The sequence below is a fragment of the Diceros bicornis genome, chromosome 4 (assembly GCF_020826845.1).
Source record: "Diceros bicornis minor isolate mBicDic1 chromosome 4, mDicBic1.mat.cur, whole genome shotgun sequence".
Lineage (NCBI taxonomy): Eukaryota > Metazoa > Chordata > Mammalia > Perissodactyla > Rhinocerotidae > Diceros > Diceros bicornis.
The window spans coordinates 100,594,334-100,620,511 of record NC_080743.1 but is presented as its reverse complement, the minus strand read 5'-3'; the positions used below and the strand labels follow the sequence as shown (position 1 = coordinate 100,620,511).

Here is a 26,178-nt window from a genome sequence, read left to right as displayed (position 1 = left end):
AAATGGGTGATGTAAGGGTCCCACCTACTCTTGAGGATTGTGGGGAGACTCCGGTGAGGTGAAAGTGAAAATCCTCAACTTTTACACAAATACACAGTAGTATAGTCACATCCAGATGTCAGTACTGCTGTCTATACAAGCAGCGCTGAGGTGTGAGGTCACAGTAAGAGCGAATCAGCTAATTCGGAAGGCCTAAAGGTATCTTTTTCTTGGTTTCTGCACGGTTTAAGTTTTCTGCTCTGGAAGTTTGTTTCTAGAAAAAAAGAAAATCCAGTACATGTAATTCTTTGGAATATTTTTTTAGGTGACTGAGGCTGCCTCATGAGCTTCTGCGTTGTTCATACGGGAGAAGACCCGCTGTGGCTTGTTGAGCCCTGCGTGGCTGGGTTCTGAGTTTCCCTCTTAGGTTGCAGAGTGTGGGTTCGCACCTGCTCCCCCAAGTCCCAGCACCCCTCCCACTGCCTCCGAAGCTCCTGCCGAGGGCTCGGCCTGGCCAAATACGCAGCCCCTGACAGAAGCAGCTGTCTGGAGTTGTATCACTGGTTGTCTCGCCTGTGTGCGTGGTCCAGCCACCTCTCTCTGGGCAGTCCTGCCTGGGGAGCAGGTGGAGAATCTTGGCAGCGGAGCTAAGAGGGAGGGCTGGGGCCAGGGCCTCCTTGGTTGGTCCCAATCTGAGGGGAAAGGCACTTGTTTGGATAGCTAGTTCTGATATGTATGCTGAAGAAGTGGTCACGTTACTGACTGCACTGCAGGGTATGCCCATGGAAGTAAAGTTTATTTATTTATTATGTTTACCAGTTTATTATAAAGGGTACAGATGAATAGCCAGATAAAGAGTACATAGGGCAAGGTCCAGAAGGGTCCTGAGTGCAGGGGCTTCTGTCCCAGTGGAATTGGGGTGCACCACCCTCCTGGTGTGTGGATGTGTTCACCAACCCAGAAGCTCCAGTAATGTTTATTTTATTGCCAACTATATCAAGAATGAGACTGGCTACAAATAACAGAAAATCGTACTAGAGTTGTGTAGACAAAGATAAGTTTATTTATTTCATGCAGCAAGAATCCCAGGATAGGCATTCACAAACAGTTTGGTGGCTTCATAGGGCCATCAAGTTCTCAGGCCTATTCCATGTATGTAGGCTTTCATCATCATGCCAGTCATCTTTTGGTTGCAAGATGGCTGCTGCATCCCCAGGCATTACCTCCACATTCCAGACAGAAAGAAGTGTGAAGGGCCATAGTTTCCCAGAAATGCTCACTTTGCTTTTCATTGGCCAAAACTGTACCACGTGGCTAGTCTTAGCTGCAAGGGAGTCTAATGAAGCAAGAATTTTTAGCAAGCCACATTAAGGCCATGCAGTTTGGTTGGTAAGAAAGAAAGGCGAGTAGATATTGGCTAGGCAGTTAGCAGTGTCTGCTACAGCACTATAACCTGCATGTGTGACGTGATTTTTCCCAGACAATTGAGTTGCAGTGAGGCATCTTTGAAAATGGATGCCTTCTGGTCTAAAAGACCCAGTGCAGCTTGAAGGAGGACCTAACTTAGAAGGAGAGCGGGACTGGGTGGTGGGGTGAGAGTCAGTCCAGAGGGATACAACCTTGTGAGCCAAGTGCTGTCTGCATGTGCAGTCCCAGACTAGCAGTAGGATATTGTGACCAGTGACCCTGAACCCATGTGTTGACTGGGAATGTCCTGTGGGAAGCCATAGGGGTGCATTTCTTTGGGAATGAAAGGAGTGGGTCTGGGTTGCCACCTTTCTGCAAGGTGACCTTTTAGGTGTGATGGGCCATTCATAGGGATCATCCAGATTCAGACAGCTGCAGTAGCTACACTGATCTCCCAGGAGCAGACCCCTCACCTCTGTCCCCACCAACTGGGCATTTAAGAGCTTTCCACTCACCAGAGTTCTTCATCTCTCCCCCTTAAGAAAATCCAGCAGCTCTCAGAGGGCTCCATGTTTGGCCACGGCCTGAAGCACCTGTTCCACAGCCGCCGCCGGTCGCGGGAGAGGGAGCACCAGACGTCTCAGGATTCCCAGCCGCAGCAGCATCAGGGCATGTCTGACCATGACTCCCCGGATGAGAAGGAGCGCTCCCCGGAGATGCACCGCGTCTCCTACGCCATGTCCCTGCACGACCTGCCCGCCCGGCCGACCGCCTTCAACCGCGTGCTGCAGCAGATCCGCTCCCGGCCCTCCATCAAGCGGGGTGCCAGCCTGCACAGCAGCAGCGGGGGCGGCAGTGGTGGGGGCAGCAGCCGGCGCACCAAGAGCAGCTCCCTGGAGCCCCAGCGCGGCAGCCCTCACCTGCTGCGCAAGACCCCCCAGGACAGCAGCCTGGCCGCCATCCTGCACCAGCACCAGTGCCGCCCCCGCTCCTCTTCCACCACCGACACGGCCCTGCTGCTAGCTGATGGTGGCAACGTGTACCTCTTGGCTGAGGAGGCCGAGGGTGTTGGCGACAAGGTGAGGCAGGGCAAGAGGAGGGCCTTCTGGGTAGGGGGCTACTCAGAGGCAAGAGCCGTCCGTTGAGGGGCCTCTGGACCCAGGGAGCTGAGATGGGGCCATGCCTGAGATGAGGACACCCTGCCGCCTGCAGTGCTGTCTGCCTGGTTGAAGGAGTCAGAGGAAAGACTAAGACAAAAGCAAGAGATGATCCCCAAATGGCTAATTTCTGTTTGTTTAGGGGTTTGTTTTTCAAAGTTATCTTTTCCTCAGGCTGATGTTAATTTTGGTTTGTTTTCCTTAAACATGCTATCAAGAGGCAATACGTACAGTGGTTAAGAGCACAGATTAGCACCAACCCTGGTTCTGCCACTTGCTAGCTGCATCAGTCACTTAACCTCTTTGTACCTCAGTTTCCCCAATTGAAAATGGCGATAATAATAGCAGAGTTGTTGTAAGATTAAATGGGTTCGTATGTGTAAAATACTTGGAATGGAGGTGGCACAGTATCGTTTTATTATTGTTACCAACCAAAGAAGATAGGGGAGGAATCGTGAAGGGTTGTTTGGTAAGGAGAAAATCTAGTTTGGTACTTCCTAAATTTCTGTGTGCACTCTTTTATTCATGTAACAAGTATTTCTTGAATACTTGTCGTGTGCTATAAGAACGAACAAGCCAGCGGGGAGGAGAGACAGAGGGGTGAATGGACAGAATAGGGTGAAAAGGCTGTGATAGAGCCTATGGGAGCTTGGGTGTTGGGGGCAGTTGGTGAATACCTTCTGGAGGAAGCCATTGACTGAATCTTGAAGAAGGAGTGTAATTTAGTCAGGGAAGAACGGGGGCGGGGAGGTGGGCATGGGGAGGGAGGGTGTAGTGTGTACAAAAGCAAGCAAGCTGGTGTGGGGCTATAAGGGGTTCACTGTAGTCAGAGCACCCAGCACTTTTGGGGACTGACAGGTAGGCAGAGACCAGATCACAAGGGTAGGGTGAAGCTATCAAGGAGTGTTAGACAGGAAACTGGCAGGAGGAGGTCCCTCTGGGTCTCAGTGTAGACAGTAGATTGGGAAAGGGGTTAGGAGTGCAGTCCTGGAAACCATTTTTGGAGTTATTGCAGGAATCCAGGCTGCAGCAGTGAGAATGGAAAGGAGGAGACAAATTCAGAAGACATTTGGGAGTTAGAATCCACAGTACTCTGTGAGAAAGTGGATGTGGAAGACAAGGGCGGGGAACTAGAGGATGATCCTAGAGTTTCTGCCTTAGCAACTTTAGGGATGGTGCATTCTCTAGTGGAGGAAATGCAGGAGGAGCATGTTCTGGGAGGAAAGTGATGAGTTCAGTTTTGGACGTGTTGAGTTGCAAGTGCCTTTGGGAGCTGCCCAGCTAGGGAGCAACACCTGGCAGTTGGGTTCATTGGGGAGAGATGTGAGGGGCGAGTGCTCTTTGAGTCAGCACTGGGCTTGAAGTCGTGGGTATGGATGAGACCCTCAAAGGGCACGTGTTGATTGAGAAGGAGGCCAAGGACAGATCCGACATATAAGGGACAGAGCAGCCAGATATGTAGAAGTGAACCTGGAGAGAGATGACGCCAAAGCAAAAGGAGAAAGGAGCTTGAAGAAGGAGGAAGTACTCAAGAGTGTGAAATGCGGCAGGAGTGCCAGGTGGGATCTGGGTTTCGAAACGTACACGGGCAGTATCAAGCAGTGGGGTCGTTGGTAACCCGCAAGAAACCAGTCTCAGTAGATTGAGGAGATGGTGGGAGTGGAGGCAGCACGTGCAGCTTGTCTGGAGGAGAAAGGACAGTACGATCTGGTTGAGGTAGTTTGGGTTTTGTTGGTTTTTGAAAGATGAGTAGGGAGGGTTGCACATCACATAGGGCCTGGTAGGCCAGGAAAAGGGCTTTTGACTTTTTTCTGAGTGAGATGGGAAGTCATTGGGAGGCTTTGTACAGAGGAGTGACACCTTTTAAGAAGGTCAGTCTGGCTGCTGTGTGGAGGATAGTCTGGGAGCCAGAGTGTGAGCATGGGGTCCAGCTGGGAAGCTGTTGGAGCCTCCAGAGATGAGATGATGATGGCCTGCAGTGGAGTGGGAGTGTAGAGGCGGGGCAAAATGTCGGGGTTCTGGATTTGCTTCAGAGATTGAGCTACAAAGGTTTCAGATGGATGTGGGGCATGACAGAAAGGGAGCAGGCAAGGATGGCACACGGGCTTTTGGCCTGGCAGGTGGAAAGAAGAAATTGCCATTAACTGAGTTGGGGAAAACAGCAAATGGAACAGATGTCTGGCAGGGGCTGGGGGCTGGGCAGAAATCAGAGCTAGGTGGTAGACATGTTACGTTTGAGATGACTATTAAACATCCACGTGGAAATGCCAAATAAGCAGTCAGATGTAAGAGTCTGGAGTCTCGGGGAGAGATCCAGGCTTGAGGCACACGTTTGGGAGTTGTGAGCTTATAGATAGTATTTAAAACAATGGCACTGGATCATTTGCAAGCATAGTTTCAACTGTGGAGAAGTCTGTTCCAAGAGTGAGATGTGGATGTGTCGGCTAAAAGGGTAACGTGCCTTGTGGAATGCAGACCCAGGAGGGCCCAGCAGAGTGAACCAGGTTGTTCCAGCCCTTAAGGAGCAAGTGGTCTGCATGCAACAGCAGCCAGGCCCACCTCTCACTGCTGAGTCAGTGAATACATTTTAAAATCAAATTAGAGAACTCCTTTCAAGCAAGGGTCTCTGGTACTACAGCTATTTTACGAGGAAGGAGAACGTGAACCTTGTAGTCTCCGGCTGCCTGAGCAGACGGAGTGGGTGGGCAGTGGGCACCCTTAGAAGCTGGCAAAGAGTTGCTGCTGTGTGCTGACGGGGAATTCGGGGGCTGGGGTGCGGAGCAGGTGCCTCAGCCGGGGAGCTGCTCCGTGAGGCTTCTCCACGCAGCTTGTGTTTGATCTTCACACTGCCCCGAGATATCCAGAGGGCAGGCGCGGTTCTCTTCTTGCTGCCCGTGTAAGACCAGGCCTGGAGTCTCTTGGGCGAGCTGACTGGGGCCTGGTTCCCTGGGTTCAAGGTGGTAACGGGGGAATCCTATGACTGTTTTAGATCCTCATTTAGAACTTGCAGCTTTCCAAAGCTTTGCCGTATATATTGCCTGGTTAATCTTAATAACACCCCTGTGGAGTTACCAGGGCAGGTGTTATTGTTTTACAGATGAATAGACTGAGGCCTTCAGCAGTCAAGAGGCTGCTTGCCTGAGGGCACCCAGCTAGTTAGTTCATAGCAGAGAAGAGACCAGATCCCATGTTTCTAGTGTGTCCATAAGACCACACTGGGCTCTGCAGTCACCAAATCTGCCAGGGGCCACTTTGTGCAGTATTCACAGGGAGCAGGCCTGCCTTAGCCCGAGGAGGGGACTTGATCTCTTGGTCTCCATTTGCAATTCAGTGATCAGCTTTCCTGACCTGGAGCAGTCCTCCAGGGACAGGCGTGGCCCTGGGGGTCCTGAGGAGAGGGGTCCCGAGGAAAGGGGTCTTCCAGTCATCAGAAACCCTGCTCTGTCAGCTGACTTCCCCGGGCCCAGAGGCCATTGGTTGGTATGAGAAGCTGTGATGGTTCCACCCCAGTCTCTGGGTATGAATAGAAAGTATTCTTCTCTCTCTAGTAAACACAGCCCCACATGCTCTCTGCAAGCTCCCTGGTGATTACTAGTGTCTATTTTTAATTCATAAGCCTCCCCCACCACACACACCCCTTGCCATTGTTTAGAGTGCACCAGCTGGCTTTTGGACCAGAGTGGCCCTGTGGGGGGTTGAGTTACCGAAACACCCTGGAGGCAGCTAAAGTTCCCTGGCTGCCCTGGAGAGGCTCTCCCCAGCCCCGAAGAAAGTAGGGGGCCTGGAGCCCCAAGGAGGGTAGAGGTGTATCAGAGAGAAAGATGGGGCCTCCCGGTCCCAGGAAGCAGCTCAGCCGTGGTGATGTAGTTTGGCTGTCATTTGTTCCTTCCAGATCCAGTTAGCTGTCTTCGAGGTTGTGCCTTAAATGATTTCCCTTTGAAAACAAAAACAAATTGTCATCCCAGCCTTGCCGTTCTGCTTTCGACTCTTGGTGTGACACTGAGCAAGGTAGCTGCTCTCTCCGTCTTATGTCTACAAAGTCAAGAGGAAGAGTCACCGTTCGTTGGTGTGCTGGGGAATTGGCGGGTGAATCGCAATCGCAGGTGACGTTTGGCTTCCCCATCTGTGTGTGGCCGTAAGCCCTGGAGGCTGCAGCAGGAGCCACTGGTGGTATGTGCAGGGCAGTGGAGTTGGGCTGCCTAGTTGCTCAGCAGATGGGTCTCCACCCTCTTTTTATCTGCTGAGCAGCAGTTCCTAGAAAATGTGTACTCTCAGGAAAACCTACTAACTCTTCTGTCACTTGTGTCACTCACCCCCAGACTGTCACGGAGTGGATTAGCCCCGGCAGGGCTCCGAGGCTTGTGTTCGCTTTCTGCCATTTCTTTCATGTATAGCTTGGTCATTGTTTCCCTCTTGGCCTTGTTCAAAACCTCTCCCCTTGTCACCACATTCCTCTTGCCCCTTCTGGGCTTGTGTAGGGTGCACCCAGCTGGAGGGTCTTGGGAGAGGAATGGCGCAGGAGTGCTGGGTTTATAGCCAGCTCTGCCAGGCTAGCCCCTGACCTTGCCCTGTTGCCCCTTCCCCTTCTGTGCAGTATGGCTGGTCCCTCTGAGGACAAGAACCAGCGTGGGGCGAGAGCCAGGAGCTCACAGAGGGCATCTGGACAGCCTTAGGAGACCAGCATGTAGGTGCTCAGTGGCAGGAGGACATTTACTGACAGGTCAGCTTGCTACCCCCTAGCTTTGAGGGCAGGCAGGGCGGGAGACAGGGCCAGGGTCTCCCCAGTTGTGTGGCGAGGTGTGGTGGGGAGGGTGGAGAGATGATGTCATGACTGGATGCTTCCCTGTGGCCTCACGGCGTTGTTATCTCCAGGCTCCAGACAGAGAAACCAGTGGCGTTCAGCTCATCACCTAAACCAGAGCAGTCTGGATGTCCTGTCCTCTTGGTACCTCCTCCACAGATTTATCCAACAACAAGATTTCTTCTCTGCCCTGGCATAAATAAGCATCCCTGTTTACTTTGAGGGATGGCAAGTGAGGGGCCGCCTTTAACTTTAGGCTCTTGCCAAGAAGATAGATCTTGGCAGGCACTGAGGGGCCCTGGTTTATTTATGTCTGGGAGCCTGCTGGTTCAGAGGTGGGTGGGGCCAGCTCTGCTGAGAGTTTTCAAACATGTCCCCTCGGCAGCTGGGGGAGGCCAGGCCATTCATCTGTGGGGCCTCCTGATGTGTTTGAGCTTGTGGGCCAGGATACATGGGAGGCTGAAGGGGCCCCGTTCCAGGGTCCAGCTGTGTCCCTCGGCCTGTCCACACAAATGCATCCACCTTCAGAGCCATGTGACGCTCCGCTTGTTCTGTCGCCCATGTACATGCTTGGGTCTGTGCCAGTCAACTCACACCCAGTTGCTGGGGAGGACAGCTGCCTTCTCTGTTCCCCTCCTCCATCCATCTCATCCCGTCTTCCCTTCTCTCTTACTCTCTGCATGGAAAGGCTCCTTAGGCAGAGGGAGAGCCAGAGGCAGGCAGCCCAGTGGCCCCCGAAGGGCCTCTGGAGGCCGTGCCCATCCTGCCAGCTGCTTGTCAGGCCAAGGCAGGGCAGCTCCGTGATTGCCATGAACCCTCGCTCCCTGTCTCGGTGATTAAAAGCCCCTATTTCCCAGGGGCCTTCAGGTCCCACCACAGCAGTATATCTTGTACCTGGCTAGTCAAGATGTTCTTCCCTTAGTCTGATTTGAGTTCCTCACGTTCAAGTGAAGCCCCTTGCCTTTTAGGGGTCCTGTCCCATCAGGAGAGGGGCCAGAAAATGAGGACCGTGCCCCTTACCTGAAGCTCTGGCACCAGAGATCATAAGCAGCAGCTTCCTCTTGACTTTAGAACAGGGTCGTGGGCTCAGTTAGCTGCCCCAGCAGGCAACTGGCCTCCAGAATTAGCCTTTATTCATCTTTTCCCCACTGACATCCATGACTTTCTAGATAGAAAGTTCGCAGTGCTCTCCAGATTAGCTCTGGCTTCTAGGAGTACAGAATTCCCCAGGCGCAGGGGGCGAAGTTAGGTAATGTCCAAGTTTCCTAGCAAGCCCCGATGTCATGGGTTCTCAACCTGCTGGGGTCTAAGCTCAGGCACAAACCTTGTGGGAGACTCTGTGGCTCTCTGCAGCCCCTGGGGGCTGAGATGATGCCAGCCCAGACACAGGTGGGAGATGCCAGTCAGGTCCCCAGCCTTCTCCCTCAGGATTCTCAACCTTGGCCTTGGCTCCCTTGGGCACCCCAGCAGAAGGTGTGCTCAAGGTTCGGGCATCAGCCCCCCATGCCAGAGCCGATAACAGTCAGCAGCAAGAGGAGCTCTGTGTCATCCAGTTCCAGGTGGCAAGGAGCCAGCGCTGTGATGTGGGCATGGGTCATGGGAGCTGGCACAGGTCTCCCCAGCCACCAGGCACCTTCCTCCCTGGATCCATCACATCCTTGAGATGCAAAACGTAACCCTGGTCCCCTCTGGTGCCAGATGAGGCAATGGAAATACAGTACCATTAACCTGATCCCTGCTTCTGCCTCTTCTTTCTTTTCATAGGCACAGTTTGGGCTTTCTCTGTTTATACCGCCTGGGGCAGAGGGCTCTGAAATAGAAGCAGCGATGGATGCACACACCCCATCGCATTCTTTCTGGGCTCCCCTGCCCTGTAGTGGGGGCTGGAGGCAGTGAGTGAAGCTTCTGGGAACAGTAGCCTTCTCTGACCTCCCTTCTCTCTCCAGTGACAGGTGCTGGGGAGTTGCAAGCAGCTTGTCTGACTGTTCTTGGCCCCCGTCCCCTGTTTCCACATCCTCCAGACGGTGACTCAGATGCCCCTGCTGCTTTTGCCTTTCCCCCAAGTCTGGATTTGGGGAATTCTTACTTACCTTTTCCACCTCTCCAGATACCCCACCATTGGGACCCCAGAGCTGGCCCAGTATCCATAGCTAGTGAATAATTCAGCACACTCAGCAAAAGCTAAATCAGATCCAGAGTGATACTGTGACAAGGAGGCCTTCTTTGGGTGGCTGGAAAGGCGAACCCTACCCTGGAAAGACAGGTGTTCTGTAATATTAACTTCATTATATAAGGTTTCTTCATTGCCTGAGAAGGCAGCTTCAGACCCAAATATTATCTGGGCCCATGCCTGTCTACTGACTCCTTAGGGGCTCAGCGGCGTCGGGGACATGCCCCCAAGGCTTGTCAGTCATATCCCTTTGACATGTCCCTTGGAGCTTTCCTGGCGCTGACACTCAGTTGAACAGTACAGCACAGTTTGTGTAGTGCTTTCACATACATTTCTCGTTTAATCAGCTCCTGGTAAGCTTGAGCCCTTGAGTCAGCAAGACGCCCCAAGAATTCTGTGTTTGAGTCCTCTGCTTTTCGAAGGGAATCGTTCTAAATTATTCTTGACAAATAGGGTGGTGTGGAGGGTGCTCTGCTTCCTAAATACTGCCCCAAAAGAAGGTGCTGCTTCTTCTCTGGGTCACTTTCTCCTGGGCCTGTCCCCAATGTCCTCTCCCCCAGGAAAACAGAGTGGCTATGAAAGGCATGGAATCGTCCGTCTCTTCTACCCAGCTGGCACCAATTTTGATTTCCTAAAAGTGACCTAGGTGAGTGGTTGTCTCCACTGCCCATAGTCTGGCTCATGACCGTGCGTGAGGAGGACTCCCTAGACAGGAGAGTCGATGGCATTAGACAGACAAAGTGGGTGTGGAGGAGGCCTCCTACACCCTGGAAGCGGCTGAGGGGTGGCCTGGTGTGTGCACGCTGCTGTTTCCCACAGCTCTCTCCACTCTGGCCTTTCCTGACTGTGTTTGCAGCTCTTGTGGCTGAGCCTCTCCACTTGTGCCTAGGAAATGTGCCACCCTGATTGCTCTGGTTCACCCGGAAAAACATGAACCTTCCTCCCGCATTTCCCCAGGGGGAAGCAGGGCTCTTTGGGGACGTGAGTTTCTAAGAAAATGCACCTTCTGGCTGCGCCTAAAAGTGAGTGTTACGGGAGGGGACCTCTGAAGACTGACCGCTTCCCAGACCCCCCTTTCCCGGAGGCGAGCTTCGGAGAAGCGGCTTCACAGAGGCCTCCTGCCTGCGAGGTTTTCACAGCGCATTTGGAGCCTGCAATTTTTAGTCCTCACCTTGTATTCTGAGCTACTAAATTGAGCTGCTTTTCAGCGTTAGTCTTTGCTCCTAAAGCCTGTGACTTCTCAGGTTTCCCATCCTTCAGAATGTGTGGTTTGTGCTTTTTTTCCCCCTAAGATAAAGAAAAGTAAGTAGGAAGATTAAAAAAATGGGGGGAGAGGACTGAAGAACAAGAACCAGGGAAAAGGAAAAGACAAGAACAAATTCAATATTCACAGTATTAAAGGAAGAGGGGGCATGCATGGCAGTTCAGGGAAGAGAAGAGAAAACTAAACTGGGTGGACCCAGTGAAAGAGGGGCCGAGACCCACTGGACGTGCAGAGGGCAGCCTTGTGTGCAGGGCTACCTTCCAGTGTCCCCTTCCAGGATGTCAGGAGCTCGTCTGTTGCCCCCAGACTCAGGCTACCTTGGAAAAGTGGGAAGAGGAAGACCAGAGACCCCTGCTGCTGTGCAGCTGCCTGATTCTGCGAATTGCTGGTGATGTGCTGCCTTGGTGGAGACGAGGTCTGTGTCTCTGCCAGGCGAGAGACGGTGCGGCAGGGAAGCCGGGCGTGCGCGGGACTTACCGGGAAGTCCACACGGTGGTTCTGACCCAGCTGCACCTTTTCTCGGCGAAAGGAAAGTTGCTTTGTGGCTTGTGTCCTTTCAGAGCCTGTTGCTTCAGCGCCCAGGCAGCTCTTCCCAGGTCCGCCTGCCACTCTTTCAACTTTGCTCCAGGTGGCCGCTGCTTTCCTGGCCTTTTCTGTTCCAACAAAGTCTTCCAGGGGCCTTCTAGAATGCCCGTGGTGTGTGTGTACATACACATCTGGTGAGGGAGCCTCAGGACTAGTCATCTTTTTCTATAAAACCTGCAATGTGTCAGGCATTTTCACTCATTCCCATTTTATCTCCACTATAGCCCTGGGAGATAATGATCATATGGACCATTTTGCAGCTAGGAAGACCAAGACTCTGCTGCAGAGAGACTCTCTGGGGCTCAACGCGTTCAACCCTCATCTACCCCTGATGCCAGCCCTACGGCCTCTTCCTCCAGGCTGCTGCTTTGTGGGGGCTGCTGCCTCCTCTGGTGGTTGTGAAGACCACGGACAGGGCCTGTGGAGGCCGCATAGCCAGCAAGTGGCAGGGTGAAGATTTATAGCGGCCTTCTACCTCCAGGCCCCTTGCTGTGCCACTGAAAGGCTTTGCCAGCGCCCGAGGAGCCAGCCTTGGCACGGCTTCCTGCGACATACCCGCCTTCAGCCAGGGCTTTCCTGGCTCCCCCTCTCCTCACACACTCCTCCCGGTGCAGTTATGGACACTGAGTCTCAGAGCCTGTGGGGACTCGACCAAGGTCCCATAGCAAGTATGGGACTGAGACCCACTTGCTGATTGGCACCCAGGGCTCGCGTCCCCTTCCCCACTGTGTCACTATGCCTCGGGCTCCGCTCCCCACCCCGGAGCAGGAAGCTCTGAGTCCTTGGCAGATTTGGGAACATCTCTACATGTCGAGACGAGAACAGACTCTAGAGAAAAAGGGCTGTCTCTCCTGCTGGCTTGCCTGGCAGACATCCCCCTGGTTCCTGTTTGTGCCTTTCCTCTCAGCAGACTATTGGTTCTCCCCTGAGCTCCACCTCCCTTTTCCCTGCTGTTCAGTTATTGTGCTGATGGGTAAGTTGTCCCTGGAGGGGGCTGAACCCTTCCATTAGGGAGATGCCAGATGCCATGTAGGGGGCAGCTCTCCTCAGGGTCATTGTGGTGGTGCAACATGGCGTGGCAGGAACCTCTTTCTGGTGCTTCTGAGCCTTCCTGATCCCAGGCAGCCTGGGGAGTAAGACCTCTCCTGCAGAGAGAGCCAGGGCTCAGCTTACTCAGCCCCCTCCCTACCTCTGGTCTCATGCTGCCACTGCCTGCTCCTTTTTCTCCTCCTCCTTTCTGGCTTGTAAGGAATGGTTACAAATCTTGGCTTGGTGGAGCCTAGAAAGGAGGGGCAGAGGAGGGGTGTCTTGAGTGTCAAGCTGTCTCCGTTGCTGCTTCAGATGGAACTGCAGTAGATGGACTGTCTTTCGTTGCAGCTCAATGAGATGATCATTCGGTCATTTTACAGACGTAAATATTGAAGGAGGGTCAGTCTTACACTAGGCACAGTGAAGGGCCCGGATACATTTAAGATCTGATCCCTGCCTTCCTAGGGGCACTAAGACCTAAGACTTATTTGCATATAACCGTTATGCAAAAGGAACAGTGCGCAGTGCCAAAGTATGAAGTAAGAAGCGAGTACTGGAAGGGGCGATCATTTACAGACGTGAGGAGCTGCCAGAAGCCTTCCCTGACCCCCGTGTCCCTGACCCACATCAGAACTGGTCCCAGAAATTGGGACCTGTGGGGGCCGGCCCCGTGGCTTAGCGGTTAAGTGCACATGCTCCGCTACTGGTGGCCCGGGTTCGGATCCCAGGCACGCACTGAGGCACCGCTTCTCCAGCCACGCTGAGGCCGCGTCCCACATCCAGCAACTAGAAGGATGTGCAGCTATGACATACAACTATCTACTGGGGCTTTGGGGAAAAAAAAAAAGGAGGAGGATTGGCAATAGATGTTAGCTCAGAGCCAGTCTTCCTCACCACAAAGAGGAGGATTAGCACGGATGTTAGCTCAGAGCTGATCTTCCTCACAAAAAAAAAAACAAACTGGGACCTGTGTAATGTGCTTTTGCTGGGCTCCTGTCCTCACAAATCCCAAGTCATCGGCCACCACAAATATTTGTGAGGTTTCCACGAGCCAAGGTGTGGGGACTCCTGCTCCTGGTGTTTTTCACTGCAGGCCCTGGCATCAGGCCCCAGAGATAGCACTGGGCCCTTATCTCCTTGCACCTTCTTGGACTTGGGACCGCCCCATCAGCATGACTCACGTTCACCCCCAGCATTTAAGCCCTCAGGCCCTCACCAGGCTCAAGTGGGTGCAGAATCCGTGTCTTCTTTGGTGATTCTGTGGTGGGAAGCTGCCCTTAGAGAGATCCAGCAGACTGCTGTACTCTGCTGGCCACCCCACCACTCTTCTCGGAGCTTGATCCCCTCAACTGTGGACCTCTGGCCCCCTCTGCTGGCCACTCAAAGGATATCCTGCTGGGACCGTCAAGATGAAGTCCAAGGAGGAGGAGACTGCTGTGAGTGTGCCATCCGTGTTTTGTCTTGGGTGTTTTTGCCTCCTGAGTACTGGGGGTAGGAGAGCGGGAAGTGGGAAGCAGGAGCTAGCGGAGAAGTAGCTGCAGTGGTCTCCAGAGCAGAGTGGATTTCTAGGAGAGGATCTTGGAGCAGAGGAATCCCCCGGGTGAGGCTGGCTGCCGTCTGATTCCTCCAGGCGGTTATTGGAGTAGGGACGATGCCTTTGGAGTGATGGTGCCTTAAGCCAGTGGACAGGGCAGCAGGGAGAGAGGAGAGGACTCGGGCTGAGCTGGCTGTGTTAGGATCCGACAAAGATTCCCTCCAGGCTCCAGCCTTTATGGCTTTGGAGAGCTCCTTTGCATCCTGGAAACCTGGCTAGGAGCCCCACTTCCATTCTGAGGCTGAGGAAGGTTGTTGATGGACTGTGCTTCTGTTTGTGAGAGGGGTTTCTGATGGTGGGAGGCGTTTCTGGGTGTGCATGGTGGGAGGGGAGGGGCAGAGCACCAGTCTGGGTGAGTGAGCAATGCAGGTGCACATGTCCCCATATGCCCCCCCTGCCCTGGGCTGAAGTTGCTGCCTGTCACACCTGGGTGTCCTCATCCACAGTGAACCCACAGTGGCAACAGCTGGACTTGGGGATGGGTGAGGGGAGGGCGGCACCTCGTCAGTGCATGGTCTGCCGGCTCGGTGATCCTCCCTTTCTCCTCCCAGACGGGAAGGAGCAGCCCTTGAGCCCCAGGGGAGGGGGAAATCTCTCAGAGCAATCTGACCCTAATCCCCAGGCCAGGCTTCAGACTGGAGATGGCGGCTGCGGAGCCTGGGAGCTCGGGCACACCTGCTCGCAGACCCCGGCTTCCCTTGGCAAGCCCAGTGCTACCCAGGGACTGTGACCCTGGGGGCCTGGCACAGCCTGCAGAAAGCTGGAGCCTCAGAGCCCCTGGCACCCCATTGCCAGCACGGCTTTGGGAAACAGTACCCATACAGGTGAGGCCGCTGGTGGGTGGAAGGAGCGAAGCTCACTGGGCAGGGATGGGAGTGGGGTTGTGGGATGGCAGAAAGCCATGTCTGCAGTTTGTCAAGCCGGCTGTGCTGTCCTCTGGTCTCTCAGGCTGTAGCCCCCTCTCCTCTCCATTATAGAGAACTCTTCGTGGATGGAGAAAGGAGGAGGAGGTGAGCACCACACCTCCAGGCTTAGGCTAGCAAGTGCTGGGAGGGCCCTGGGGTCGGGTGAGGGAGCCCTGTGCCAGGAGGATGGGTGAGCCCTGGCACAGACACCTCCAGAAACCAGTGGCCATGTGTCGCTCCACTTGGGGCCAGAGGAGCTGACATGAAATTAAGTGGAAGGGGTGTTCCTGGTTATGCCCACCAGAGAAGCAGTGACAGGGAGAGAGGAGTGTGCAGGTCTGGTGAGCACTGACCCCAGGTGGATGGTGGGAGAGTCCAGAAGGAGCAGAGTGTTGGGCACCTGGGGCTTTCAGAGGATGGAGATGGACAGAGGAGGCCCCAGGGTAGCACTGGGGGCCTAACCAGGGGTCTCTGAGTTGAGGAGGCAGAGGAGAGTGCAGGACATTCGTGTGAACAAAAGGGCATTGTTCTCAGCAGGGCAGGGAGTGAGGTGACTGAGGGGAGGGTGTGGTTTAGACCAGAACCAAGGGGTGGACTTAATGGAAAGGACTGGAAGCCAGGGCTAGATGAGAGGAGAGTTGCTCCACTAGGAAGAGAGAGGAGCCCTTAGGGTCAGGGTGGGAGGAAGCACTTGCTGGCTGTAGGAGGAGGCCGATTGAAACCTCTACCCAGTGCCCGGCTGCCTTGAGATCACAGGTGCTGCATGAAAGGATGGGGGAGTACGTTTTCTCCTCTGTGTGTCCTCTCCACCCTGAAATCCCTTGTAGCAGCGTGAAATTCCTTGTCAAGCCACGGAAGGTGTGCCCTGCCACCAGGGAAGGGGCACTGCAGGAAGAACCGGGTCCGTTGGGCACCTGCCCCTCGGGTCCCCCGGGTGGTGGCTGGGGCCTTGCTGCAGGGGTTTTTCACCTGCCCCAGCCCCTGAACAGACCCAGGTGTCCTACGTGCTGCCCCCTGGGTACCCAGTAAGTGTCTAAGCACTTGCCTCCCTGCCCTCTGGAGAAAAGCTGCTTAGGCTTCCAGGCACCAGAGGAACTGCGGGTTGGGCTGTGCCTCCCGCTCCCCCTCCCCCGGGCCTGTCCTCACCTGGGAGAGCTGGGACTGAGCAACTTCATATTCCCACGTGTCCCCACCAGGAAGAGCAGGAGCCAGCAGCCCAGCAGGCCATGCTTGCTGCTTTGGGAGAGTGGGGGCAGCCCCTGACGCCAGGACTGAGGGTTGGGATAATTTTTCCAGCTCTGACTGGAATATCAGGTTGGTGTGGGAGATATCTTTTTCCCTCCCTCCCAGCTTCACCATGAGGTCAAACTGCCTCTTTGGGCAGAGGGATTTCAGCTAGCCATGAATGTTCTTCTTCATACCTCCCTTTCCCACTGGGAACTAGTAGAAAAAGGGAATCTGAATGTTCTCCATCCCAAGAGGGATGCTCAAATCAGAGTCACGGGGCCAGAAGTCAGCAGATGGAAGCATCTCTGCTGAGTCATCTGGGCCTGACGGCCCCTGTCACACTTGCCTTCTGGGCTCTTAGCCACTGGAAGCCCAGGCCCTGCTCAGGGCAGCATCCTGCATGGACCTTGAGCCACTTGGCCAAACCCACAGACAAGGCAGGGTTGACACCTCACTCCGTTGTTCCCCACCCTGGGAGGGGTCCCGGGATGATAGGGCTGCCCTGCTCTCCTAAAGGGAAGCATGGGAGCCCCAGAGCTCTTTTTCTTTCCTGTTTGTTTTTTTGTCTGAGTGACCTTAGTGTTGGCTTTCCAACCCCTAAGCAGATGGCTGGGGCAGGAAGGCCCCATCTTCTGTGTCAGCCTGCTCTGGGGACCCTACCAGGCACACTTTGTAAATCTAGGAAGGGGCACTTGTGCCTGGGGGATGGGAGACAGGCTGGGAGCCCTCTGCAGTCTCTTGGGAACCTGGGAGCACAGGTGTGGAGCACACAGTCCTCACGAGTGGTGATTACTGATATGGTCCATCTTGAAGAATGTTTAATGTATTTGTACTATTGCTGCAGAAATAGAACCACAACTCACGTTTCACAGTTCACATCGCTAGTACCCTTCCCTCCCCACACAGCTTCCCGTGAGCCTGTCCCACAGTCGGCTGTGTGCTCCCAGCCTCGGGGGTCCAGGCTGCTGGGCTGGTGTGTGAGAGGAAGAGTCCTTGTCCTGTGTCCGGGGCCGGGTTAACACGAGGATGTGAGCTCAGGCCCAGGAGGAGGTGGGATGCCTGGGAGGCCCAGGGAAGCTGGAGCTGGGAGCTTCTCTCATCTGGCAGAGCGCCTAATCCAGCTTCGCTTAGAGCTGCTGGAAGGGGGCAGGAAGGAGAGTCCTTGGTGCTGCGAGGCCATGTGTGGGGTGCTCCCAGGTGTGTGGGGGCCACTGGATGTCTCACTGGAGCAGGGAGAAGGGTAGGGAAGGGTGGACCCCGGACACTTCAGACAACATCCCAGCTCTGGCTCTTCCAGAACATTCATCAGCATTTCTTGGACCTCATTCTGTATAGAACAGGGTCTAGGACCTCGGCCCTGGCTGCAGGGCACCCTGAGCAGAGAGCACCGCGTGGCCGCCTGATTGCCCGGCGTAGAGGGAGTTGTGGAAGAAGCTTGGCCTCTTCACCAAGAGAGAACAGAGAGGCTGTTGGCCATCGCTGCAGGCAACAGTGCTCCTCTCAGAATTGCCCAGCCTGCGCACGGGGGTTAATCCGGGGGTCAGGTGCCTGTGGAGTGAAGAGGCCATGGTGCTGGGGCCACAACTCCTGGTGTGGTGCTGGCGGCTGGGCGTGGACAGAGGGCCCCGTGGGCTCTGTGACAGTGTCGGGAGAGGAGCAGTGGTGCGTGTGTGGCCCACTCGCTGCGGTGCTCCGGCTGCCTGCTAGCGGCCGGGAGTTGAGTGATGTGTATTATCCTCTTTTTAGTCATCCACTCCAGGACAGGGGTTGGGAGGAGTTAGGAAGAGCTTCTGCTCTGTTGAAAATGCGACTGTGAGAGGAAGGACCCAGATGCCCTCCTGCAAACCCACCCCATGACAGGACGTTGGTCGGGGCTGCAGCCCAGGCCAGCAGGTTGGAGGACTCTGGCTTCCAGACCAGGTTGTGCAACCATCACCTCTGTCTAGTTCTAGAACATTTCATCACCCCCAAAGGAAACATGTACCCATTAAGCAGTTACTCCCCACTTCTCCCTTCCCCAGCCCCTGGCAACCACTAGTCTGCCTTCTGTCTCTGTGGATTTAACCATTCTGGACATTTCTTATAAATGGAATCATTCAATATGTGGCCTTTGTATCTGGCTTCTTTCGCTCAGTGTAATGTTCTCGAGGTTCATCCATGTTGTAGCATATATGGTTACTTCATTCCTTTTATGCCCAAATAATATTCCATTGTATGGAGATACCAGTTTTGTTTACCCATTCACTGATTAATGGACATTTGAGTTGTGTCCACCCTTTGATTGTGAATAGTGCTGCTGTGAACATTTGTGTACAAGTATTTGTTTGAATACCTGTTTTCAGTTCTCTTGGGTATATACCTAGGAGTGGAACTGCTGGGTCACATGGTAATTCTATGTGTAACTTTTTGAGGAACCCCTAAACTGTTTTCCACAGCAGCTGCACCATTCTACATTCCCACCAGCAAGGTTTGAGGGTTCTAATTTCTCCACATCCTTGTCAACACTTATTTTCCTTTTTAAAATTAGAGCCATCCTAGTGGGTGTGAAGTGTCACTGAATTATTTTTATTTGTTTTGAGCACCTGCTGTCTACCCTGAGCTTGTACTGTCATTGTTGGCTTCACTCACAGTGTCTCATTTCATTCTCCCGACAACTCTTCGAGGTAGGTAGAATTACACCCCTTTTCTAGATGAGGAAACTGAATCCCAGAAAAGTTAATGATATATCTAAGGGCACACAGCTGGGGAGTGACAGAGCCAGGGTTCTAAATTGGAGACTGACTCCAAATTTAGTGCCCTCTCCATTGCCCTGCATGCGCTCTGTATCCTATCTCATTGCTATGCTTTTTTTTTTTCAGAAAATCTCTTTCTCCTCTTTTCGTGCTCTGTTTGTTCCCTCATACAGCTTTCTCATCTTTTTCTTCTAATGGTCTTCTTTCCCTTGCTAGAGCATAATCCCTCTTTGCACCTCTGCCTGTCTGCCTGCCACCTCCTTGGCTCTCTTTTCTTCAGTCACCTGTCTCCCTCCAGTCCTGAGGGGCACTGCTGCCATGGGGTGTGTGCCTGGAGAGCGAGGGGGCGTGGAGAGCTCCCCACCTTCCACCATGGGGAGGAGAGCAAAGTGGGGTGTTCTGTGATTGCAGGTGACCGGCAGGATCCAGGCATGGTCGACCTCAGTGGAGGGGCAGGAAGGAGCTGGTGTCCTGCCGCAGGACCCCAGGCTCAAGTCTGGGCTCAGGACAGAGAAGAGGGGTGGGCGAGGGGGCCAGGACCCCTGGGGGCCACTCCAGCCCACTGTCAGCCCCCGCTGGAGCTCCTGGGGTGTCTGCTCTCCTTTCATTCGTGAGGATTTCACAGCCAGCTTCCACTCTGCTTTTCCGTTTGTAACTAGACAGCTGCCAAATTGAGGAAGAAAAGACTCGAGGCTGCCAGGGCCAAGCCATGACAGACTGGGAATTTGCTGTTCCACACCCCCTCGTCATCCTAAAGCCCTTTTTTAAATGCTTTTCACAGCATTTTCACATCCATGTCTCATTAGCTCTTCCCCCGCTCCTCCAAGTGGCTGGGACGGATGCTGTCCTGACTATGAACATGTACACCACCCGGCTCTGAGCATCCAGCAGTGATGCAGCCAGACCTGAAACTCATTTTCTGGACATTCCTTCCCCCACAAAGAGAGTGGAAGAGAAGGAGAGTTGAGCCTCTTTGGAAAGGACAGCGGCCTTAGAAGAGGGTCAAGTTCTTTAATATTAAAAGCCACATGTTGCATATAAAATTTAATTTTGTGTAGTTCCATATCTATATTGTAGTATCAATACGGAGTAAATTTGTTGGTATAATCTCTTAAATAAACTTCGTTTTCTTCCCACCCCCAAAAAATATGCTGTCTAGATCAGACAGCATTTATGAGTGCTTGCTGCACAGTGCCCTGCACTGTGCTAAGTGCTTGCTGGACATCAGCTTGTGTGACCCTCACAAAAGACCTGAGAGTAGATATGATTATCTCGTTTTTCAGGGGGGAGCACTGAGGGTCAGAAAAATCGAGAGAGGCTGGTTGCCATCACTGCAGGGAACAGGCAGGAGGGAGGGGTTTAACGGCAGGAAGGGTTTTAAGTCACACTGGTGTGACTGGTCTGTCCCACACCTTGGGACAGGTAATTTAAGGGAGACTGTGGAATTGGCTCCTTTGGCAAAAGGTCAGGAATTCAGAGGAGCAGGGACCTGAAGGTATGAGCACTTGAGGGGAGGGCCAGAGACCCAAAGCAAATGTAAGAGGAAAGTCCTGACTTCAAGAGAGATGGGGAAGGGATCGGCGGATTCCCCAGCATCCCCAGTGGGACTGTGACCTGAAAAGACCCCAGAGGAAGCCCGCAGAGGAGCCCCCCTCCCCGGCTCCTGCGTTTGGCAGGGGTGTTGTTTTTAATAGTGTTTTCCAATAACTTTGCACCTCGGCAGAAATCGAGCCCAGTGACTTCTGCCTATAATTGGCATGGGCCGTTTCCGGTTCTGCTGCGTGTGACCGGGCCACCTTCTTTGTTTTTAACCCCTTCCACCACAAACACCTCACCCCCCCGCCCACCCCCCCCATACATATAAAGAGCGAGTGATCTGACCCGGCTGTACTGGAGTGTGCTGTGTGTAAAAATACCAGGAGTTGAGCCATTTCCTGCTGCTTCCGTTGTTGCATGGTGATAAGACACCGAGGACCCGGCTGTGGACAGAGAGATCCTCCAACAGGCTGAGGGGGACCGGCCCTGGGAAAGCAGGGCTCCCGGCCTGCCCACTTTCGTCTGACCGGCATTTCCCATCTTTCCTATCTTCTGTGACCTTTCCTTCCTTTCTCTCCCTCCCCCCATCCTTTCTCAGTCTCGCCTCTTTTTCCTTTGTGCCACCCTGATGCACTCGGGAGCCAGCTTGCCTGCCTGCCAGCGAGGAAAAGGGGCTGTCATCTCCTTCCTGTGCGTTCACCCCCTTCGAAGCTGGGCAGCTGGTACCCTCAGGCCCCCAGACTGGTCCCTGCTTCCCTGGCCTGTGGATCACTTCTGAGACTTGAGTCCCGGGGACCTGGCCAGCAGGGCGGGTAGGGGTGTGCTCCCTCTGGGTCTGGGAGACTGGGCAGGGCCAGGTGCTCCCCCTGTCATGAGGCGGAAGAGGTCGCTGACAACTCCAGAGAGCTGGAAGGTAACAGGTGCTGGGAGAGGGGTCAGCAGAGGCGGGTGACCCGCTGCACTGCATTAGGAAAGCCAGGGTGGGAAGGCGGGGGGCTGCTTGCCTCTGCGTGGGGCCAAAGCATAGGCTTTGGTCACCTCTGAGGGAGAGGCCCCTCAAGGCAGGAGCCTTATGGGGGATTGAATCCAGAGGGACACTCTGTCATCCCTGAGAAATCCTTGTGATGGAGCAGCAGGCGTTCTAGGCTGGAGGTTCTGTCTTTTCGTAGCTGTGTGTCCCTGAGTGACTGACTTGACCTCCCTGGGCCGAAGAGGGAGCAGATCTGCTAGACTGGGTTTTAGGGGTGTTGTGAGGATTGGGTGGATAGCAGATGTGAGAGCCTGCCATCAGTGCAGCTGTAAGAGACATGGTTGTCGGCATTCTTTCAGACTCGCCCTGAGGTTTCCTATTCATCCTACATCCATTTTCCAGGCAGAGAAACCAAGTCCAGAGAGTCCAGGGGCACAGGACAGAATCCTGCCGTGTCCTCGCCCATGGTTTCATGATTTACCCAGCTTCCTCTGCTTGCTTTCTTTCCCAGGTCGACAAGGGAGACCTCGTGGCCCTGAGCCTCCCTGGTGGCCCGGGCCATAGTGACACTGACGGCCCAATCAGCCTGGACGTGCCGGACGGGGCCCCGGACCCCCAGCGGACCAAGGCCGCCATTGACCACCTGCACCAGAAGATCCTGAAGATCACCGAGCAGATCAAGATCGAGCAGGAGGCGCGGGATGACAACGTGGCAGAGTACCTGAAGCTGGCCAACAACGCCGACAAGCAACAGGTGTCACGCATCAAGCAGGTGTTCGAGAAGAAGAACCAGAAGTCCGCCCAGACCATCGCCCAGCTGCACAAGAAGCTGGAGCACTACCGCCGGCGCCTGAAGGAGATCGAGCAGAACGGGCCCTCGAGGCAGCCCAAGGATGTGCTGCGGGACATGCAGCAGGGGCTGAAGGACGTGGGCGCCAACATGCGCGCAGGCATCAGTGGCTTTGGGGGCGGTGTGGTGGAGGGTGTCAAGGGCAGCCTCTCGGGCCTCTCGCAGGCCACCCACACCGCCGTGGTGTCCAAGCCCCGGGAGTTTGCCAGCCTCATCCGCAACAAGTTTGGCAGCGCCGACAACATTGCCCACCTGAAGGACCCTCTGGAGGACGGGCCCCCTGAGGAGGTGGCCCGGGCGCTGAGCGGCAGCGCCACACTCGTGTCCAGCCCTAAGTATGGCAGCGACGACGAGTGCTCCAGTGCCAGTGCCAGCTCGGCCGGGGCGGGCAGCAACTCCGGGGCCGGGCCCGCCGGGGCACTGGGGAGCCCCAAGTCGAACACGCTGTATGGGGCCTCTGGCAACCTGGACGCTCTGCTGGAAGAGCTACGGGAGATCAAGGAGGGCCAGTCCCACCTGGAGGACTCGATGGAGGACCTGAAGGCTCAGCTGCAGAGGGACTACACCTGCATGACCCAGTGCCTGCAGGAGGAGCGCTACAGGTAGGTGCCGCCACCCGCGCTGCTGCCGGGTCTCAGATCAGGGTTGTGGAGGCAGGTGGAGCAGCATCTAGAAGGGTCCTGGGCAGCGGGAAGGGGCCAGGGAGAGGCCCTGAGAAGCCTTCCTCCACACTGGTCAGAGCAGCTGGGAGATAGGATTGTGGGACCAACGGAAGGAAGGCTCTGCCTGTCTCAGGAGCTTTGAGCATCCCTACTCGATGGTTATGTGGTCAGTGTACAGAAGGGGAAACTGAGGTAGGGACCAGCCACATGGCCTCTTGTCTGGAGATTCTGGTTAAGAGCGCTGACTCTGGAGCCAGGTGACCTGGGTTCAACTCCCAGCTCTACTATTTACTATTTACCTTGAGCAAGGTACTTAACGCTCTTTGCACCTGTTTCCTTATCTGTGAAGTGGGAGTAACATGAATCTCTACTCGTAGGGTTTGTGAGATTTAATGAGTCCAAACCTTTAAAGTCCACGCATGTCATCATCCGCACGCTCAGTTTGAACATCGATCCGAAGCTCTGGGTCGGCCTGGATGGAGCTGGGGTCTCGTCCCCTCCCCCCGCCGCACGGCTCTTCTGCTCTGGGCCTCTCGGGCGGTATTTGGCACTTGCTCCCTGAGATTCTTGGGGATCTTTTCCTTAGTTAGCACTTTTTCTTTTTCTTCTTTATATATCTGAAGAAGGTTTGGAAAATTGAGGGGGAACCCTGCCTGAAAACTAACTCCCCCACATAATAGTCATCTTTTGATATTTTGTGCCTCCAGAGCAGGGATCGAGTGTCTATATCCCTGTGTCCCTGGTACCCAGGGGAGTGACTTAGCCCAGGGCTCGAGGCCCAGGTTGAAGTCGGTCAGTGAGGAGTGCTGACTCCTCCATTCATGAACTGTGTGCTCTTAGGCAAGTTCCTTAATGTCTCTACACCTCAGTCTTGTCTGTAAAGTGGGGCTGCTGTGCGTCCTTGTCTCATGGGGTTGTGGTGAGGTCCTGCGATAGTGTGGGTGAAGTGCCGAGCGCAGTGCCTGCCCGTAAGAAGTGCTGGGGAAATAGTAGCTGTCAGTGTTGTTGCCGTTAAAACTTGAACAGGGCTGAACATGTGCGGTGGCTGAGCCACTGTTGAGAAGGAATGAAGTTGACGCCGGGGAGGGACGGGGGCTCAGGGAGCCAGGACGAGTCCCACCTTCTCCCTCTGCCAGGTACGAGCGGCTGGAGGAGCAGCTCAACGACCTGACCGAGCTGCATCAGAATGAGATGAGCAACCTGAAGCAGGAGCTGGCCAGCATGGAGGAGAAGGTGGCCTACCAGTCCTACGAGAGGGCCCGGGACATCCAGGTACGACCAGGGGCTGAGCTGGGGGCCCAGAGGTGCTGACAGAGCTGGCAGCAGCCGGAGGGTGACGGTTTACCAGGTGGGGATGATGGGCACAGGCTGTTCTGGTGGCCGGGGCACACGGATGAGGAGGGCAGCGTGGGGCGTGGGGTGTGAAGATAAGAGCGAGGCAGCCTGGGGCAGAATGTGCACTGTGCAAAGGCACGCCCCCTGGCAAGGGCCACCCATGCCCCCAGCCCTTCCATGGCAGCCTGGCCACTGAATAGTTGGAGCTTCCAGGCTCTGGACTGCCTCAAGAGGAAGCTGGGATTGGGCCAGCCCCTCCCCTTCCCACATGAATCAAGACTCCCATTTCCTACCATCCTCCCCAAATAGTCATCATTAAAGGACTGCCCCCAGCTGCAGCTGATCAGCCTCTACCAGGCCTGGCCTCTGGAGGGGGCACCCTGTTTATTGTCGTCTTCTCTGAGAGGCAAGTGGGGTCAGCCTGTGGGGCTTGCCCACCCTGACTCCCGTGGGCCCACCCCTCTGCCCTGCAGGAGGCCGTGGAGTCCTGCCTGACCCGGGTCACCAAGCTGGAGTTGCAGCAGCAACAGCAGCAGGTGGTGCAGCTGGAGGGCGTGGAGAATGCCAATGCGCGGGCGCTGCTGGGCAAGTTCATCAACGTGATCCTGGCGCTCATGGCCGTGCTGCTGGTGTTCGTGTCCACCATCGCCAACTTCATCACGCCCCTCATGAAGACACGCCTGCGCATCACCAGCACCGCCCTCCTGGTCCTCGTCCTCTTCCTCCTCTGGAAGCACTGGGACTCCCTCACCTACCTCCTGGAGCACGTACTGCTGCCCAGCTGAGTGGCCGGCCTGCCCCTACCCTGTGCTCTCCCCGGCCCCCGGCTGGCCATGCTTCCCTAGGAGGGGCCCTGGGACTCCCGAGTCCCTTGGACTTCTTCATGTGTCCGGTTTGGCCTCCTGCTCAAACTGTCCATTCTAGCAGCTCCTGCCCCCTTCTCTGTTCTTGCCTCTGTCTGACTCCTTCTCCCTGTTGGCCTGAAGGGAGCCTCATGTGCAGTCTTGGCTGGAGGCGGTGGGGACATCTGTGGCCAAATGGAGCAGAGGAGGACACCGAGATGGACTGTTTTGATTATTTACAGTCTCATAAGGACTTCGCCCAGCCCATTCAGGTGCCGCGGGTCGAGAAGGCCAATGAGTACGGAAGCAGGAGAGGGCCGTGCCTTAGCTTTCCTAGGGAAGGGCCCACACTGGAGGCAGCTAAGGATCCCTTCTACAGAGATGGTCAGGAAGAAGGCAAGGAGGGAGGCTCTGCTGGCCTCAGAGAGCACAGGGAAGAGAAGGGACAGGCCCCCCAGCCTTTAGGCTCCTGCTAGACTAGATAGCAGCTCAGCCCACCCCACCTTCCTCCAGAGCTGGTTTGAGGCTGGGTTCTGGCCTGGGCCCTTCTGGGATCTGAAGGATGCAGGCTCTGGCAGCAAGTGGGTGGGGCTTTGGACTTGTGCTTTCCCTGTTATTCTTTCTGCCTGTCACTGGATCTGCTCTTTTCAGGGAAACAGGCCCCAGGGGCCCCAGCCTCAGCCTAAGCCCTTAGGCCTCTGGGAGCAGTTGGGTTCTATTTATTTATTTATTTGTTCCTTTGTATCTTCTCCCCACTGAGCTCCAGAGAGGGGTCCCTCCTTGCCCTCTCTCTGAAGCCAGGGCTTAGTCTTGGCTGTCAGGCACTTCCATACCATTTAGCTTCTGGAAATCCTAGTTGGGAGAAGTGGGGCAAAGCCACTCCACTCTTCCAGAGCAGCCCTTCAGCTAGGAAGGGTGGAGCGAAGCCTCTCTTTTATACGTCTATTTATTTTGTGTGTGTGTATTTGTGTGGAGGAGGCTGTTTGTTGCTTTATTTTTTTAAGGCTCTGGAGTGTTGTGTATGGTTTCTGTTCACATCCCCGCGTCCCATGGGCACTTCCAAGAAGAGAGGGGATTTCTCAGAAAAGCAGGGAGGAATCCCTCAGAGCAGGCAAGGGAGGGCAGTGCCTGCC

General features: G+C 54.9%; 1 protein-coding gene across 4 annotated transcripts in view; it reads left to right on the top strand.

Moving 5' to 3' along the window:
• Positions 1-25,401, top strand: part of TMCC2 (transmembrane and coiled-coil domain family 2) — a 34,825-nt gene extending 9,424 nt beyond the window's left edge. For 2 of the 4 annotated variants that reach the window (XM_058540234.1, XM_058540235.1), the window contains 4 exons: positions 1,929-2,465; positions 21,868-22,808; positions 24,005-24,140; positions 24,677-25,401. In XM_058540234.1, the coding sequence (XP_058396217.1) occupies positions 1,929-2,465; positions 21,868-22,808; positions 24,005-24,140; positions 24,677-24,988 (1,926 nt within the window). In that variant the 3' untranslated portion in view covers positions 24,989-25,401. Of the gene's footprint in view, positions 1-1,928; positions 2,466-13,343; positions 13,829-14,371; positions 14,811-21,867; positions 22,809-24,004; positions 24,141-24,676 lie in introns of those variants that run through there. The other 2 variants (XM_058540236.1, XM_058540237.1) reach the window with 2 other exon arrangements.
• Positions 25,402-26,178: the final 777 nt, after the last annotated feature.